Source organism: Gopherus flavomarginatus, chromosome 8 (genome assembly GCF_025201925.1).
Source record: "Gopherus flavomarginatus isolate rGopFla2 chromosome 8, rGopFla2.mat.asm, whole genome shotgun sequence".
In the NCBI taxonomy this organism is placed as follows: Eukaryota; Metazoa; Chordata; order Testudines; family Testudinidae; genus Gopherus; species Gopherus flavomarginatus.
The window spans coordinates 90,658,328-90,676,427 of NC_066624.1; the positions used below are offsets into that span (position 1 = coordinate 90,658,328).

Below are 18,100 nucleotides of genomic sequence, written 5' to 3' on the forward strand. Positions count from 1 at the left end.
AAATATTGTAGCAGAATCCAAAATTAGCAGAAAAATACTCCAAGTGTACTTCAATGTAATGACATTTTCAAGGGTCGGTCCTGGGGCCAGTTTTGTTCAATATCTTCATTAATGATCTGGAGGATGGCATGGACTGCACTCTCAGCAAGTTTGCAGATGACACTAAACTGGGAGGACTGGTAGATACTCTGGAGGGTAAGGATAGGATACAGAGGGACCTAGACAAATTAGAGAACTGGGCCAAAAGAAACCTGATGAGGTTCAACAAGGACAACTACAGACTTCTGCACTTAGGACGGAAGAATCCCATTCACTGTTACAGACTAGGGACCGAATGGCTAGGCAGCAGTTCTGCAGAAAAAGACCTAGGGGTTACAGTGGACGAGAAACTGGATATGAGTCAACAGTGTGCCCTTGTTGCCAAGAAGGCTAACAGCATTTTGGGCTGTATAAGTAGGGGCATTGCCAGCAGATCGAGGGACGTGATCATTCCCCTCTTTTTGACATTGGTGAGGCCTCATCTGGAGTACTGTGTCCAGTTTTGGGCCCCACACTACAAGAAGAATGTGGAAAAACTGGAAAGAGTCCAATGGAGGGCAACAAAAATGATTAAGGGGGTGGAGCACATGACTTATGAGGAGAGGCTGAGGGAACTGGGATTGTTTAGTCTGCAGAAGAATGAGGGGGGATTTGATAGCTGCTTTCAACTGCCTGACAGGGGTTCCGAAGAGGATGGATCTAGACTGTTCTCAGTGGTACCTGATGACAGAACAAGGAGTAATAGTCTCAAGTTGCAGTAGGGGAGGTTTAGGTTGGATGTTAGGAAATACTTTTTCACTAGGAGGGTGGCGAAGCACTGGAATGGGTTACCTAGGGAGGTGGTGGAATCTCCTTCCTTAGAGGTTTTTAAGGTCAGGCTGGACAAAGCCCTGGCTGGGATGATCTGGTTGGAAATTGGTCCTACTTTGAGTAGGGGGTTGGACTAGATGACCTCCTGAGGTCCCTTCCAACCCTGATATTCTAAGATTCTATGTCATGTCTGTTCTTCTTGGGCTATTTAAGAATGGAAGAAAATAATAATTTCCAATACAGTTGGGACATGAAAATACTGCAGAGACTTCAGCAAAACCACTGTCGGTTAATCTATCTGTTGGAAAGCTATAGTTTGACTCAGTGCCTTTTTCTCTTTTCTTTATGGGTCAGAGATCTTAACTTTTTGGTATATATTCACTAATTTATTTAGAAGACATTCCTCCCTTCAGGAGATAAACAAGGGCTCAATTAAAATCTAACACACATTTTTTGTTTCCTAAACAATATTTGCAGCAGACATAACTGGAATGGAAGTTTCCACCATTTTCATGATATTGTGATCCAGCTGGAATGACTCCAGGATTGCTAAAATGTTGCTGTTTGCCCAGAAAGGGGTAGAACAATAAACCGTAGCTAGTAATATAATATGTAATTATTATACAAAGCAAAATTACAGTGAAAAAATTCAGCATGAAAGCAGCCATTATCTCTGCCACAATTTAGATGAAAAACTCCTCATAAAATGTATTTAGATGTAAATAACCACTGTTATTTTAAGCTTGATTATTTTGTGTATTTATGTGCTTTACCAAAAGCATCTGTGGCATTTTATGGTATTACATTACCTGTGATGGGGAAAGATTTAAAATAAAAAAATCAAGATCGGCAACATTCTAAAAATATTCGCTGTGTGGAATCAAGCAAGATCAGGAAACTAGAAAAGAAACCCAGAGTAACTCCAGATTTACACTGGTGAGCTGAAAACAGTATTGGCTCAAAACACTCAGCATTTGTAGGATTCCTAAAAATGTCCAATTGACTATCCCGCCCAAACTGGAGATGTTTTCCTTTTGAAAAATTGCCAATTAAGGGTCAAATTCTGCCTTCAGATTCATACATGAGCCCCCCACTAAAATCAGTGGAATCTGTGTGTGTGAAAGGAGGGCAGACTTACATCTCATGGGATGTATTAGGCTTTTCTAGCAAGATCTCATCTCTTTAGGGGTTCTACCTAAACTATCTGGGTACTCAATATATTTTAGTATGGCACAAGAAGTTGCTTCCAGCAGTTAGAAGGCATTACATTACTTTCTATCTACCTTTACAGTCTATACCCAAAAATGGCCAAGTCCTGAAATCCTTGCCCACTCATTCAAATAAGCCTCCCAGAGGAAGGAACGAGGAGTAAATAAATAACGACCTCAGGATTTGGATCAGGACAATTAATAGAAAAAATAACCTTAAGCAAGCTGCCTTAAACTCCCAATAAATGGTAAACAAATAGCAAAATGCCTACAATACCTTTGTTATTCCAATTTCTCACCTATTCTCTTCATGTGGTATTTCTGGGGATGACCCTTCTCTAAATTTAACTGCCTATGCAAATGGCATTTCTGTAACAAAGCTCCATCTCAAGCTATTTTATATAAAAAAGTTGAAAAATCACAAAAGAGCCATATTTAGAATGTGACCAAGAGCCCTGACTAACAGATCCAGATCCAGATTAACACGGCTACCCCTCTGATACATATTTAGAATGACTTTCAGGACACACAATATTTGCATCACTAAGGTGAGCTGCAAGATCAGAAGGGGTCATCAGTACATGTATGTGGTGTGACGGACTCAGGCCAGAAGGATATAAGAGGGTCCTTTTGAGTACCGGGACGTGGGCGAGCACTAGCTCGCCTACGGCTGAAAGCCCCTCCTCTAGCCGAGGGACGGGCCACGAAACCCGGAACCCAACTAAGTTCAAGGGACAACAAAGGCAACAACAGGAACAGGCGTGGGGGGTCAAAGGGCCAAAACTAAGGATATCAGAGGGTAGTGAAAGGCAGGTATATCAGCCTCACAATGAGCAGGTCCCTGTTCCCTGGATAGCCAAACAAGGGCTACTCCAGGCCAACCAAGACACCTGATGCCAATTTAACCAGTTCAGGTTGTCAGGCTAATACCGGCACCTGACCTCAATTAACTGACAAAGGGTCAGTTAAGGCTGTTAGGCTAATGGAGACAGCTGGAACTAATTAAGGTCCCACTTATACTGCTTTAAAAGCTCTCCTTCCAGTTCTCTTGAGGAAAGCCCAGGTGAAAGAGCTGGAGGAGAGGAAGCATTACTGAACCTTGAGGTAAGAATGAAGCTTAGAAAAGGGGACCACAGGGAACTGGCCCAGTGAATCAAAGCAGCATCAGTGGAGAAGGGAAGCCGCCAACAGCTGCTATTATTAGGGTCCCTGGGCTGGAACCCAGAGTAGAGGGCAGGCCCAGGTTTCCTCCCCAACTTCCCCACCCCAAATGATCTACAGAGATCCCTTTGAAAGGAGAAACAAACTTTGGTCCAGGCAAGAGACCAAACGGTGCCTATGGAGCTCTAAGGAGCACTAGAGACTGTGGGTTTTCCTCCTTCCCACCTCCCATATCGGCCTGTGATGAAAATAGCTCAATAAGCTGTAACCTTTGCTGCCATACTGGGAAAGTGAGGTAATATTGAGGGCCTTAGCGAGCTTCTGAGGTCACTGTATCCGCCAGGAAGCGCAGGACCCACCAATACAGGCTCGGAGCTTTGTCACAGTGAATATCATAGAATCATAGAATATCAGGGTTGGAAGGGACCTCAGGAGGTCATCTAGTCCAACCCCCTACTCAAAGCAGAACCATTCGCCAACTAAATCATCCCAGACAGGGCTTTGTCATGCCTGACCTTGAAAACCTCTAAGGAAGGAGATTCCACCACCTCCCTAGGTAATCCATTCCAGTGCTTCATCACCCTCCTAGTGAAAAAGTTTTTCCTAATATCCAACCTAAACCTCCCCCACTGCAACTTGAGACCATTACTTCTTGTTCTGTCATCTGGTACTACTGAGAACAGTCTAGATCCACCCTCTTTGGAACACGCTTTCAGATAGTTGAAAGCAGCTATCAAATCCCCCCTCATTCTTCTCTTCTGCAAACTAAACAATCCCAGTTCCCTCAGCCTCTCCTCATAAGTCATGTGCTCCAGCCCCCTAATCATTTTTGTTGCCCTCCATTGGACTCTTTCCAGTTTTTCCACATCCTTCTCGTAGTGTGGGGCCCAGAACTGGACACGGTACTGCAGATGAGGCCTCACCAATGTCCAATAGAGGGGAATTATCATGTCCTTCGATCTGCTGGCAATGCCCCTATTTATACAGCCCAAAATGTTGTTAGCCTTCTTGGCAACAAGGGCACGCTGTTGACTCATATCCAGTTTCTCGTCCACTGTAACCTCTAGGTCCTTTTCTGCAGAACTGCTGCCTAGCCACTCGGTCCCTAGTCTGTAGCAGTGTATGGGATTCTTCCATCCTAACTCTGCAGTTGTCCTTGTTGAACCTCATCAGGTTTCTTTTGGCCCAGTTCTCTAATTTGTCTAGGTCCCTCTGTATCCTATCTCTACCCTCCAGCGTATCTACCACTCCCCTCAGCTTAGTGTCATCTAGAAAATTGCTGAGGGTGCAGTCCACCCCATCCTCCAGTCCACCCTTGGGGCATACCACTTGATATCTGCTGCCAACTAGACATGGATCACTACCTGTTGAGCCCGATGATCTAGCCAGATTTCTACCCACCTTATAGTCCATTCATCCAGCCCATACTTCTTTAACCTGCCAGCAAGAATACTGTGGGAGATCATATCAAATGTTTTGCTAAAGTCAAGGAATAACACTTCACTGCTTTCCACTCATCCACAGAGCCAGTTATCTCATCACAGAAGGCAATTAGGTTAGTCAGGCATGACTTGCCTTTGGTGAATCCATGTTGACTGTTCCTGATCACTTTCCTCTCCTCTAAGTGCATCAGAATTGATTCCTTAAGTACCTGCTCCATGATTTTTCCAGGGACTGATGTGAGGCTGACTGGTCTCTAGTTCCCTGGATCCTTCTTCTTCCCTTTTTTAAAGATGGGCACTACATTAGCCTTTTTCCAGTCATCCAGAACCTCCCCCGATTGCCTTGAGTTTTCAAAGATAATGGCCAATGGTTCTGCAATCACATCCACTAACTACTTTAGCACCCTCGGATGCAGAGCATCCGGCCCCATGGACTTGTGCTTGTCCAGCTTTTCTAAATAGTCCTGAACCACTTCTTTCTCCACAGAGGACTGGTCACCTCTCCCCATGCTGTGCTGCCCAGTGCAGTAGGCTGGACTGACCTTGTTTGTGAAGACAGAGGCAAAAAAAGCATTGAGTACATTAGCTTTTTCCACATCCTCTGTCACTAGGTTGCCTCCTTCATTCAGTAAGGGGCTCCCACTTTCCTTGACCACCTTCTTGTTGCTAACATACCTGAAGAAACTCTTCTTGTTACTCTTAACATCTCTTGCTAGCTGCAACTCCACGTGTGATTTGACCTTCCTGATTTCACTCTTACATGCCTGAGCAGTATTTTTATACTCCTCCCTGGTCATTTGTCCAATCTTCCACTTCTTGTAAGCTTCTTTTTTGTGTTAAGATCAGCAAGGATTTCATTGTTAAGCCAAGCTGGTTGCCTGCCATATTTACTATTCTTTCTACACATTGGGATAGTTTGTTCCTGCAAACTCAATAAGGATTCTTTAAAATACAGCCAGCTCTCCTGGACGCTTTTCCCCCTCATGTTATTCTCCCAGGGAATCCTGCCCATCAGTTCTCTGAGGGAGTCAAAGTCTGCTTTTCTGAAGTCCAGGGTCTGTATTTTGCTGCTCTCCTTTCTTCCTTGTGTCAGGATCCTGAACTCGACCATCTCATGGTCACTGCATCCCAGGTTCCCATCCACTTTTGCTTCCCCTACTAATTTTTCCCTGTTTGTGGGCAGCAGGTCAAGAAAAGCTCTGCCTCAAGTTGGTTCCTCAGCACTTACACCAGGAAATTGTCCCCTACACGTTCAAAAAAGTTCCTGGATTGTCTGTGCACTGCTGTATTGCACTTCCAGCAGATATCGAGGTAATTGAAGTCCCCCATGAGAACCAGGGCCTGTGATCTAGTAACTTCTGTTAGTTGCCAGAAGAAAGCTTTGTCCAGCTCATCCCCCCGGTCTGGTGGTCTACAGCAGACTCCCACCACGAAATCACCCTTGTTGTTCACACTTCTAAACTTAATCCAGAGACTCTCAGGGTAGTACTCAAGGTAGTAGCTGTTCTATTGCTTATACATCTCTGCTGCAAACCACCATCAAAATAAATTAGGCTATTTCCTTCGGTCAGCTGCTGCAATGCTTATGGCTAAACAGCTCTGCTTGCACGAGATTATTATTTTTATTATTTTGCCTGGGTGCACTAATTATTCATTTTCTAAATACTTGACATCAGTTCAGCTTTTATGATGCCAGTTGTGTCTCTGCTTATTTTATCTTTAATTGATTTGCTGCACTGTTGTAAATAACATCCAACGGTTAGAAGTGAGTGGAATTTTTGAAGGATTCAAAGAATTTTTTTTCCCCCAGAAAGTCTACCTACAGCTGAGAAATGGGCAGCTTCAAGGGCTCTGCAGACACCAAAATTGTGCCACTGCCTCTGCCTGCTCAATGTGGGGCGGGGGCAGAACCTCCGAAGAGAGCTAATGCGCTATTTTAACAAAACCTTGGGAAGAAAACTGGAGCATGAGCTGAGGACCACTATGTTATTATGAGATACCAAAAAAGGTTCCCCTATGAACACCACAAAATACCTCCCCAAAGCTTTCAAAACTTGCTTAACCCCCTAAGAGGGACCTTGTATAGAGACCCCCACCCCGCCCTGCATGGCAACATATTACACTGTTACTAAAATACCACTCTGGCCCACTTTTTTCCCATTTTAGGTTGGATGCACTAATTATACCAGGCAGAATGATACTATTGGGATACTGTGACTAAAAGAGCCCAGAACTAAAACTTTCAGGAACAATATTAGAAATTGTATATTTTACACCCCACTCCCAAAATTCAGGAACACTCAAACTTCCAACAACAACATGCAATGCACGGTTTGGGCAAAGACTAAGGGATAGATTCTGTGCAGTACAGAACTTACAGGTCAGGAAGTGAAGGGTAAAGGTAGTTGTAAGTCACCCTTGCAGCCTCCTGAGTCTAAGCGATTCCCACACCTGCAGGCCCCAGACATAATTTAGACAGACTCGAGGGCCTAAGTTAGAGTAACCTCCCTAGGCTGCGCCGCATCTCCACAATGCTCTGTGCTGCAGCCTCATCTCCACCACACCCCTTCTGCCCCCAACCCCACCCTGGACATGCTGCTTCCAAGCTGGACACACCAGTGGTTGTAGGGGAGCCCTTGAAGGACAGCGATCCTCCTTACTTCCTGCACCAAGGAATTCTTCCCTGACCAGAAGCAGGGTGTGTAGGACCCCATATGCCACTCTGGTCCCTCTTCCCAGCAAAAAGTAGCCAAAGCAGGAATGAGAGTCTGACTCTAAGCATGGACAATTTCAGACCAAAAAACTGAAGCTGGATGTTTCAGAAGGTTATAAGTGTGTGTAACCAGGCGGCAGATACTGGGAAATTGTTTGGGAGCCTTAACAATGCACCATCTGGCCTGAGTACAATATAAAATACATCAGTGTCTCCTGAACCCATTGAACAACGTGGTTCAGAGAAGAGTCAGTAAGTTAAGCTTAAATAAGCGAGGCACACAGACAGGTCCAAAGCACATTCCTCTTCCTGTCTGTACTGTTCCTAACCCAGTTAGTCATTTGGATCAGGGTAGACAACTTCAATTACCTAGGACAGCGGTTCTCAAACTTTACCAACCCCAGGACCCCCATTCTGATTAAAAAAATTTCCCAGATCCCCAAGATCCATGCTCAGCCTCCGGCCCCGCCCCCACTCCACCCCTTCCCCCAAGGCCCCACCCTGCCCCACTTCTGCCCAGCTCCATCCCTACCCCTCCTCTTCCCTGCCTCTTCCCCTCCCACAAACGCTCCCCATCCCCGCTCCTCCCCCTCCCTCCCAGCGCCTCCTGCATGCTGCTGAACAGCTGTTCCCCAGTGTGCAGGAGGCACTGGGAGGGAGGGGGAGGAGTTGATCAGCGGGGCCCAGTTTGAGAAACACTGTCCCAGGACATTTTTTAGAAAGCAAAAAAAGGGGAGAGGAGTTGCTTGACCATTTTGGAAAGTTCACCTTTGTTTGTTGCTTCTATAAATGTTCTTCAATATCTAGTGAAAGGTCTGCCAGATGTCACTGGAACAGGACAAACTAGTCAAACTTATGTTATCCCTTCAAATATTCAGTGTTCATCGCTACATAGCCAGACTGTAACTAAACACTACACTAAGTCAGCATGTTACAGCTAGTTAGAAAACAAGACATATGACACAGGAAATAACTTCAGTTACTAAACACTTACAGAAGATCAGTTCAGAAGAAATATACCACAGGTATATGGCCCACGCTGAGACTGAAGAGAGTTTGGTAGCTACACCTCTAACATCAAATGAAATATACAGGAAAAAATACTCAACAAATTGTTTCTTTGCAAACTGATTTATTACTGCTTAATATTTCAGTCTCTGTATGAGATGCAAAATCCATCTAGACCATTACTTCCTGAGTGTGGATCTTGGGGGTCTGGGAAATTCGTATAAATCAACTGAAGTGCCAATGTACTGATTAAGAGGCTGTAGGAGAATGCAGCCGAAAAGTGGTTAAAGCAATACACATCTGTTGGGATCTCTGACTCTCTCAAATGGGAGAAAGATGGTCTAATGGACTAAATACAGAACCTGAATCAAATGCCTCAGTTCTAATTACAGCTCTGCCACTATTAGGTTTAATTAGTTAGAGATTGTAAAGCTTTTGTGTGCTGTGAGCTGCTAAGAATTGTTCATAGAAATGAACAGATGCTGCACTGGATTGGTCAATAGCAATTGCTGGAGAAGGTTAATTTTACTAGGTTCCCTAACCATCCTAAAAGGCCAGCAACAAGCTAATTTTGGCTCACTCTGCCCTGCTAGCCTGGGTTTTTGACACTAATGGCAGATAAACTTGCTGAATTGAAACAGAGGTCTGATTTAATTCTCATAAGATTTATTTAATTAGATCTAAATGGCCCAAGCTCTAGTAGAAATAGAAAACATGATTTCTTCTTGTGCTCTTTCTACCATTGTGAGCAGACAGCTATTGCCTGTCTGTTGTGGCACTATATACTGCAAATCAAGAGCCAAAAGACGGACTTTGCCTTATTGCAACAAGTGAAATCAAACAAAAAAAAATGGCTTTTGCTTGTATATTTCAGTCCATTATTAAACAAAAGTAACATTCTTAGACTAGAAATGCTCATGGGGATGGTATATACACATCACTTGCTGCCCCTCCCCTCCCCACCAGTGAATTCTAAAAGAGTCACCAATTGATTTTCAAGTACAGCTAGTTATACTGACACTTAAGTAAGGTACAAATAATTACTTGGAGCCTAGACTTTTGGGGGCCCTGCAGTCTGTACTGATTTATCAGTCCTTGCATGCTTAATCTCCCCATCAACTAACTGGACTGTAGAGGAAGAATCACACCTCCAACCCCTGAGCTCATCCCCTGAACCAGAATCCAAATTGTCACAGCCCAATTTCCTCCTTCCTCTGCATCAGACTCTCATTTTAAATAAAAGCAACTACCTAACCTAAGTTTATGGAAATGGCAACTCCCCATCCATCAAAACAGTTGCATGAAGGAGCATTTTCCCATAAAAGTCACTGCATTCCTGATGTGTTCTTATCACATCAATTTATCCTTTGCAACACTAGTGATGGACACAACTTAGCTAGATATAACTCGAGTCTGTCTGAAGTACACCAGGTCAGGCAATGAACAGTATAAGAGAGTCTCCGTTGGGTTAAGTCAGCTGAGCTGCGCCTTCATCTTGATGGCTTGTCATTTATCAGAGCTTGCAGTCTTCCCTTCTAGTTCTGCCTATGGCTCCTTCCTCATCAAATATATTTATTACTTCTGTGTGCTGATGTCTGTCAGTGAGCTGTGTGACAATCTGCAGAACACAGAGGCACAGTGATGCCTCACAATATAAAATAAATATTTTGGGACGAAGGAAGATGGGTGCTAGGAGAAAGAGTATTTACTCCAGAGATTCTTTGTAGATCAATATCACTATTTAGGACCCTGGATATCAGCTGTAGTTAAGCAAATGAAGATAATGATAACAATAATCAAATGTCATGTTTCCAGGCATAACCTAAGTACCTGTGTGGGTCAGAAAGTTTGTTTGTTTGTGTTTGTGTTTGATTTGTTTGTTTGGGAAGTGCGCAAGCACATGGTTTCAGTACTTTAAGATATCTTTTTTCACCTTCCTTGGATATATTCACTATTAGTCTCTACTGGTTGCAGGGTAGAGGACAAGATGAACCAAAGGCCTGGAAGTTAGGAGCCTAAATACTTTTGTAGATGTGGCCCAACGTCTGATCCAGGAAGGCAAATCTTATAGTAAATTCCTAATTTAAGAATTTAGGGACCATCTGCATGCAGGACATTTATATCCTGTCTACTACTGGCAAGTGGATGAATAGCCTAACTGCATCTTTTTATTTAGATCAGGTAGTCACTGAAGAACTTGCTGGAAGCAGCAGTCACATTAGGAAAGTGTGTGTGTGCGCGCGTGCGCGCGCCTGCACTTGGTACTCAAGTGTGATATAATAGCAAAATTTCCATTTGTGCAATCTGTTTCTATATGTTCCTTTTCCTGGCTCATCTGCATTTATGCACCCAATATAGTCTGCATTAAGTTTCAATTCCTGAGTCAGAGTACTCTATAGTGGAGTTACTTTAGCATCTTTCCATATATTTGACCTCAAGGAATCAATTCCATCATAGAAATAATTTAGAAATATGAGTTTCTGTTAATATAATTTATATATTTTCCTTTTTTGACTCTGCAATACACTTGCAGGCAAAACTTATGGGAGGGACTGCAGGACTGGCCCTAAGCCCAAGATGAATCACTGAAATAAACAATGATCATTTAGCTGAAGATAGAAAACTAAATGTTGAGTTACATTTTTAGAAAAATGAATGCTGTTGTCTCAGGAGCAAAATACCATTATGCTGATATTTTAATAGACAATCTGAAAATAATCTTCAATAAAAGATTTTAAAGCATTTAAGTTGTTCCTTAATATTCCAAAGTTATTCTACTTCTGATCTATACAGAGAGGGTCCATTCCTGTAGCCCTTACTCAGACAAAGTCCAGTTGACTTCAATGGGAGTCCTGCCTGAGTGATCTCTGCGTAGGATGTGAGAGGAGACTGTAGGATTTATCCCTTAGTGGAATAAACTAATCAGGTTATTGTAACATAGGTATCACTACTATGTTTCTGAAAATGTTTCCATTTACTATATTCCACGTTTGTTCTGTCTATAATCAAGTTTTGTCACAAATCTAAGAATCTGAATCATTTACCATAAGCTGTTTGAATTCAGCACAACTTTAATTTTGATTTTACAGACTATTGATTTGAAACTGAAGGAAAATGTCTATTAATTGTGAATGACACATAAAGCATAGTCACAGGAATGAATATGAAACCTCATTAGAATTTATGACATGCCACGTTTCTATCTAATGGGCTCAGTGTCCTCAGAACACACCCTGTCTTCTAACTAAAGAGTACTTTGCAGGTTTCCGGTGTTAATCTCAGCACGGGTTATATTTCTTAGTACTTGTATATATCAACGAAGTAGTAGAGCTTGTGCAGCATACGGGGTTGACAGTCACTCCACTATAAATCTAAAGATGGCCTATGACACAGATATTACAAAGTGATTCAACATACTACAGTGCTCTCCTTGACAAAGCCCTATATAGTGATTTAGGGCATTTAAAACAGAAAACAGACCAAAGTGGCTTTGTGTGTGTGAGTGATGTTACTCTCTATTGGTTGAACCACCAAGAAGATACAGGATCTACTACTACTGTTAATTAGATACCTATCATTTAGGAGTGGAAGAACAGGGGTTCAGCCTCCATCCTCAAAGAGAGTATGTATGAAAGAGATTTATGTACTATAGTTATGTCTGTAGCATATGGATTAGTTAAACATGCAGTAATTTATTCACTATTTGCTAATTGTGGTCTCCATTTAGAAAAGACATCAAGATTTCACATTAGTGAGTAAAGCACTAAAATGGGTAGTCTTACTGGTGCAAATTATTAGCATGATATACAAATTCACTATTCAGCCATGCACCTCCCAGTAGCATTGTGAGCCTAGGTCCTTTTGCAGCATGATTACTCAAAGGAGTGGGGCCCTGTAAAAAAATTTCAACCATGCTCACATAGACAGGCTGCCAGGAGAGAGGTGACACGGACTGAATTAGAGCGGCCACAGCATTACAAAGTCAACTCTTACCCACCCCCCACCCTGGCAGTATTAGAGATACTGACACTTTTATCTGTAATTAAAAAAGGAAATGAGCTGGCAACTATAGCTAATGAATGACATTTGATGGCAGCCACTGTACTTTGTGCTATATCACATGATGGTCACAAAGGAACTCTTTTAGAGCTGCGAGCACACCATATACTACAATCCTCCCATCCAAACTTTTGCGGATCTTCCTGTTATACAGAGTTAAGACAGTATACAGAGTTGGAGTTCCCAGAATGTGTTCCCACTAATTAACTTTTTATATGTAATAATCCCATTGGTCCAGATTCTGATACCAGTTACACCAGTGTAAATCCAGAGTAACACCATAATGTCCATGTAGTCAATCCAGATTTACACTGGTGTTCCTGAGATGAGACTGTGGTCCATCATCCTCAGGGAACAGTTTCAGTTTAAGGACATGTGCATAGAATATCCAATTAACTATGGACCCAAAGCCAAATATTTGGATTATGTTATCCAAATAAGTTCATATTTCACTGCCTTATTAAAACAACTTTGGGGACTGTTTATTTGTTTCTTAAATTTAACAACATGCAAAGGCTGCAGATTTCCTCCTCCCCACAAATGCTCTGCCTTTAATTTAAAAACTAGATATTGCAGTCTCACTAGGATTTGTTATCTAAATGATGATCTTTTTGTGTTGTTATAGACAAGTTTTAAAAAATGACTTAAGAAGAAAACAACTCCAGAACCCATAAACAGAAAAGGAGACATACTGCATCTGATGCATGGTCCTAATTCTTCTTTAGGCTTTTATCTTTCCCTGCCCCCATCCAGTAGTCTTTTGTGGAAAATTGTCCACTTCCAGACGAATTCATGTCTCTCTTCTTCAGGACCCAGTACTGTATCTACATTCCTTCAGATGGCTGGACATGACAGCAGCCAGCAATTAACACACCCAGATTGATCTCTTTTGCTATCGGCTTGCCTATCCACCCCAATGTTACACTTGTGACTGTCTTATATGTACATGGCAGTAATACTGTGAGTGTGTACAAATTGGGGGCTTGGTTGCAAGTCTAGAAGGTACTGAATGGGGCCTCTCATCTTTTACTTAGGGCCCAGCAAACAAAGAGAGGAAAACATGTTTTTTAAAAATTAGTTATTTACCTCATCAACGTGCCCAACAGCTCCATAGATCTTTGCAGTTTGTCCAATCAGGCTTGGAAAACTCTCACCAATCTCTTTCAGCATTGGAAGAAAACTGGTCAAGGCTACCGGTTCATAGCCTGATATTTCTATTAGTATATTTAGGATAATGTCATTATGGTTAGGGTCTCTTAAGTGACCAATTAGAAAAGGGATACATTCTTTTAGCACCTATAAAATAAAAAGGGGAAATGAATCAGAAATATATTTGTAATGGAGCCAGGACAAGTACTGCAGATGGCAGTGATAAAAGAGCAATTAGGTTTTGATTTTGAACTATGCCAATCCATTTTTGTAATATTAAAGATTTTCCACCTGTGACAATCTTCACACACTGAGGTCAAGGGGAGTTCATTTCCACACATGGAACAAGTGTGGACTTTGCCTTAAGTTCTACATGCAGAAATGTAACATTTCATAATTAAGGAAATGCTTAACTGTCGAAAACCAAAACTTTCTCCTTTTGATTTGTACAAGACTAATGCTATGTTTTATTGATTAAAACAATTTGTGACTGAATCTCCCCAGTGATGCAGTAAATTAAAGATTAGTAGAAATTCTTGCTTTCCCAAGAGACTGACTAAAACCCCAGGACTAGTGGCTGAAACAAAGACAGGAATAAGGAGCAAGATCCTCATCCAGTGTGAAATGATGTCACTCCATTGACCTCAGCGTAGCTACAGCAATTTACAGCAGCTGGGGATCTGGTCCTTAAAACTGAATGATCCATTAAGCAGTACATAATAGTCAGACACAGCAGCGTCAATACTCCAGTATGTGCATGTTACTGAGTGACTATTAAGTGTCTATCAATATATATCCAAGTCAGAGTGACTGTTGTCGTATAGATGAAGTTTATGTCATCACACGCTACTATTGTAATACATATATGTGATGAGAAGTAAATGTTGAATGTGACTGTGTCACTGTTCCATGAACTCTGGAGAGTTACTGCTCATAATAATGAAAAACCAATACTCTGTCAGCATAATGAAGATGTGCTGACAGTATAAACTGTTAGTAATAATAAATAATACTTAGCACTTATGTAATGTGGCATAGCTTCGAAGCTCTGTAGAAACATGCAGTAGTTTAAAGATGGCCATGGTCAAGCATAGAGATTTGTATGGATCTGGATTGGGTAATAAAGGCATGATCCTAAGTCCACTGAATTTATTGGGAATCTTTCCACTGTCTTCAATTATCATTGGATCAGGTTTTTAAAGCATATTTGTATATTCCTTGGTTTAGGCATCCTCTTTTCACAATGGCTCATCCCATTTTTACCAGGAAGTGCATGACTCAAAAAGCAATGTAGCACATAGCAATGACAGTATGAATCATGTGAGGAAAGTGTTTTGACCCATAAGCAATGGTAAAATGGGGCCCATCTGACTGAAAAGTATCATGTTCTCAGAGGGAGTTACATTTCCTCTGTAACTGTATATTTATTATATGGTTTCCTTGGCTACTGTGGTGGGCAGCATTAAACTACTGTTGATTTTTAAGAAGATTTATTAAATGTGTGCTCTGTAAAGTAGCCAGCATTGAACCCACTTCTAATGTTCTGTGCCTTATAAGTGTCATGTTTGTGTAAGTAGGTGTATCATTTTCAAAGCACATCTTTTGCTCTAGCTGCTCACTCATATTCTGGCACTAGTTCATTTTAACTTGATTTCAAACATTATTAAGCCTTTTTAGTACATCCTTATCTTCAAAAAGGAAATGTAATGATGAGAAACAATACATAACTGGCAAAGGAATAACCAAAAGTGGTAGGAAATTTTAAGCTAAAATGAGCTGAGTCAGGGTGGATAGTGTCCCATTTTAGATCCTTCATCCCTGGCCAGATAACAGTGCCAGCTTTAAATATCCCCAATAAATCTTATCTGACAGCCTAAGGCAGCCTGTACAGATTAGCTGAGTCCATTAAACTTCCATGGACTTAAATTACAGTAATTAAAGAACATTTGTGAAAATCTGGCTCGTCGAAGGTTTTTTGCAAATATGTAGTGTATAAAGCAGCACACCTTATGTAAAATAGTTACATTACATTCCCTAACTCAGTAAAAATGTCAGCACTCTGAACATTTGCCTGGCAATTTGACCATCTCTTTAGCAGAGCTAAGCGAATAATTGGCAAAAAAGTAGTTTATTTGACAAATTCAGTGTCCTTTTCTTCTTGCAGAATATCCATGGGAAGATAGTAATTTCCTTGCATTTTTTTCAACCAGCATCTCACAAATTTACTACACGGATTGATCATAAATATTCAAAATTTGAGCTGTGTTGCTTAGTTCTAATTGGTTGAATAAGCTGCCTGGTGAGGTTCCTTGCCAGCCTGACCGAGTGAACAAACACATCCAGCATACAAATTTATCCATTTGAATTTAAAGTTCAGTTTTCACAGATATTCACCCAGATCTCTAAAGTGTGCTTTCCAGCAGCATTTCTGTAGGTAAAGGCTCTATTGCTCAAATGTTTGCAGAGAGCAAACGCAAAAGAGAGTGCGGCTGAAGCAAATTCATTTACCAAATCCAACAAGTAGTTGGACAAAATGTTTGCAGTATTGTTTGAGCTTTACTCCTGTCTAATAGATTTTCAGTGTGGGAGTCATGAACAGGTCTAGCAGGGTCAGGATCACCTTCTCTTTCTTTATGGCTACTTGCAGGCAGGAGCGGCGCCAGGATTTCTGACGCCCTAGGCGGACAGCCATTTTGCCGCCCCCCCACGGGTCCGGTGGACCTACCGCAGTCATGCCAGCGGACGGTCCGCTGCTGGAAAGGCTCCAGTGGAGCTGCCGCAGTGATGCCAGCAGGCGGTCCGCTGGTCTAAAGGCTCCGGCGGACCTGCCACAGGCATGACCAGCGCGCCGTCCGCCGAAATGACTGTGGCAGCTCCACCGGAGCCTTTCCAGCAGCGGACCATCTGCCGGCATGACTGCAGTAGGTCCACCGGACCTGCGTGCCGCCCCCCCGGCAAAATAGCGCCCCCCAAAAATTCTGGCACCCTAGGCCATTGCCTAGGCCGCCTAAATGGTAGCGCCGGCCCTGCTTGCAGGGAGCCCCAAAACCTTTTCTATTGTAACATGGGAGCCTCCTGGTATGGGAAAGGTTGAGAACCACTGACCTGGTATGTGCAGTACATGGGACACTTTACTGTACTGTCAGGATGTTCTGAACAACATAAACTCTCCAAAGAGTGAATAACTTTATTCCACTGGCAATGTCTGGTATTATACATTTACCTCAGGTTGCTTTCTCCTTGCCACTATCTGAAATAGCCTTAGAAGGTGGTGTTGTTCTGCTTGCTCCAGCTGAGACATCAGTGCCACCAGCTCTGTCAGATGGTTGTTAATTGACTGTGTCTGCTTTTCATACACAGAAGGCAACACGCGCAGCAACATGGAATTTCCTGTTAACAGAGTGAAAATAGAGTAAACCCGAGAAATGTGTTTCAAAGCTTTATCTGCCATCTTGGCATTTCTGATACCAACATCCCTATAGCTAGATACCTCCATACAGGTGCGGCACGTTAATAACTTTGAATTTCTGAGAATCATGGAGAATATAGAAAAACAAAAAGTTCACAGATGTACAACATGTATATTGGACCAAGAAACCAGAGAATAAATTACTGAAGGAGGAATTTCACTAAGTGAAGCAATATGGGGAAAATAGAAAACTTTTCCTGTTAATCATTATTTTCAGCCTTGAGTTCAAGACCACGTAAATGAAGGCTGGCTCATGAGATCTCAGATTTGAGTAATATTTAACTGAGACCTAAAAGACAGAATAAGTGTAGTTTTAAATGAATCTGAAAAAGACAACAGAATGCACAGGAACTATTTTTTTCTTGTTTGCTGAGAATAAAAGGCTAAAATGAAACAACCAACATATGGAAACAGTATTTGGTTATTTAAAGAAGTAAACGAGCATGAAGGTAAATTTGAACATAAGCAGTTAGGGTGCCATTTCCAAGAGTCAAAGGGAAGAGATGAGAGAGTCAATCAGAGAGAGACATGCAAAATATGCTCACACATTTTCTAACAGTGTTTGAAGATGTGCCTGCACAATTTAATTTGAAACCAAGTCTCATATAGAAATGTATAACATAACAAGCTATACATGCCTGTCTTGGAATGTTTAGTTACATTTGCACAACATATGGAAAACATCTGCCTATCACTATGTAGTATGGATCCACTTTCTAAATCCTTTAAAGTACTTAAAGTCTCTGTGGATTTGGTTTCCAATAGGAACTGGCATATTGGCCTCCTGCTTTTTCTCTCATTTTAATTTGTGCTTTGTAGCTATGGAAGATTAACAGGCCACTCACTGGATAGTAGAAATGGTTCATATGTGTTAGTTGAAAAGCCAGCAGTTAATACATTCTTACAACATCAAACTCATGAAAGACACAGTAAAAGCATAAGTGAAAATTGACTATGAACTAAAAATCTAAAATGCAACTTTGAACAGCCTCAGGGTTATTTTTCATTGTGCCAGCTTGTAACCACCCGCAGAGGCCATTAC

At 41.8% G+C, this 18,100-nt stretch overlaps 1 protein-coding gene across 5 annotated transcripts in view; it reads right to left on the reverse strand.

The window, feature by feature from the left end:
• Positions 1-18,100, reverse strand: part of VEPH1 (ventricular zone expressed PH domain containing 1) — a 175,071-nt gene that overhangs the window by 95,555 nt on the left and 61,416 nt on the right. For all 5 annotated transcript variants that reach the window (XM_050965875.1, XM_050965874.1, XM_050965876.1 and 2 more), the window contains exons 5-6: positions 16,813-16,979; positions 13,527-13,736 (exon numbers count right to left, since the gene is read on the reverse strand). In XM_050965875.1, coding sequence (XP_050821832.1) covers positions 13,527-13,736; positions 16,813-16,979 — 377 coding nt within the window. The remainder of the gene's footprint in view (positions 1-13,526; positions 13,737-16,812; positions 16,980-18,100) is intronic.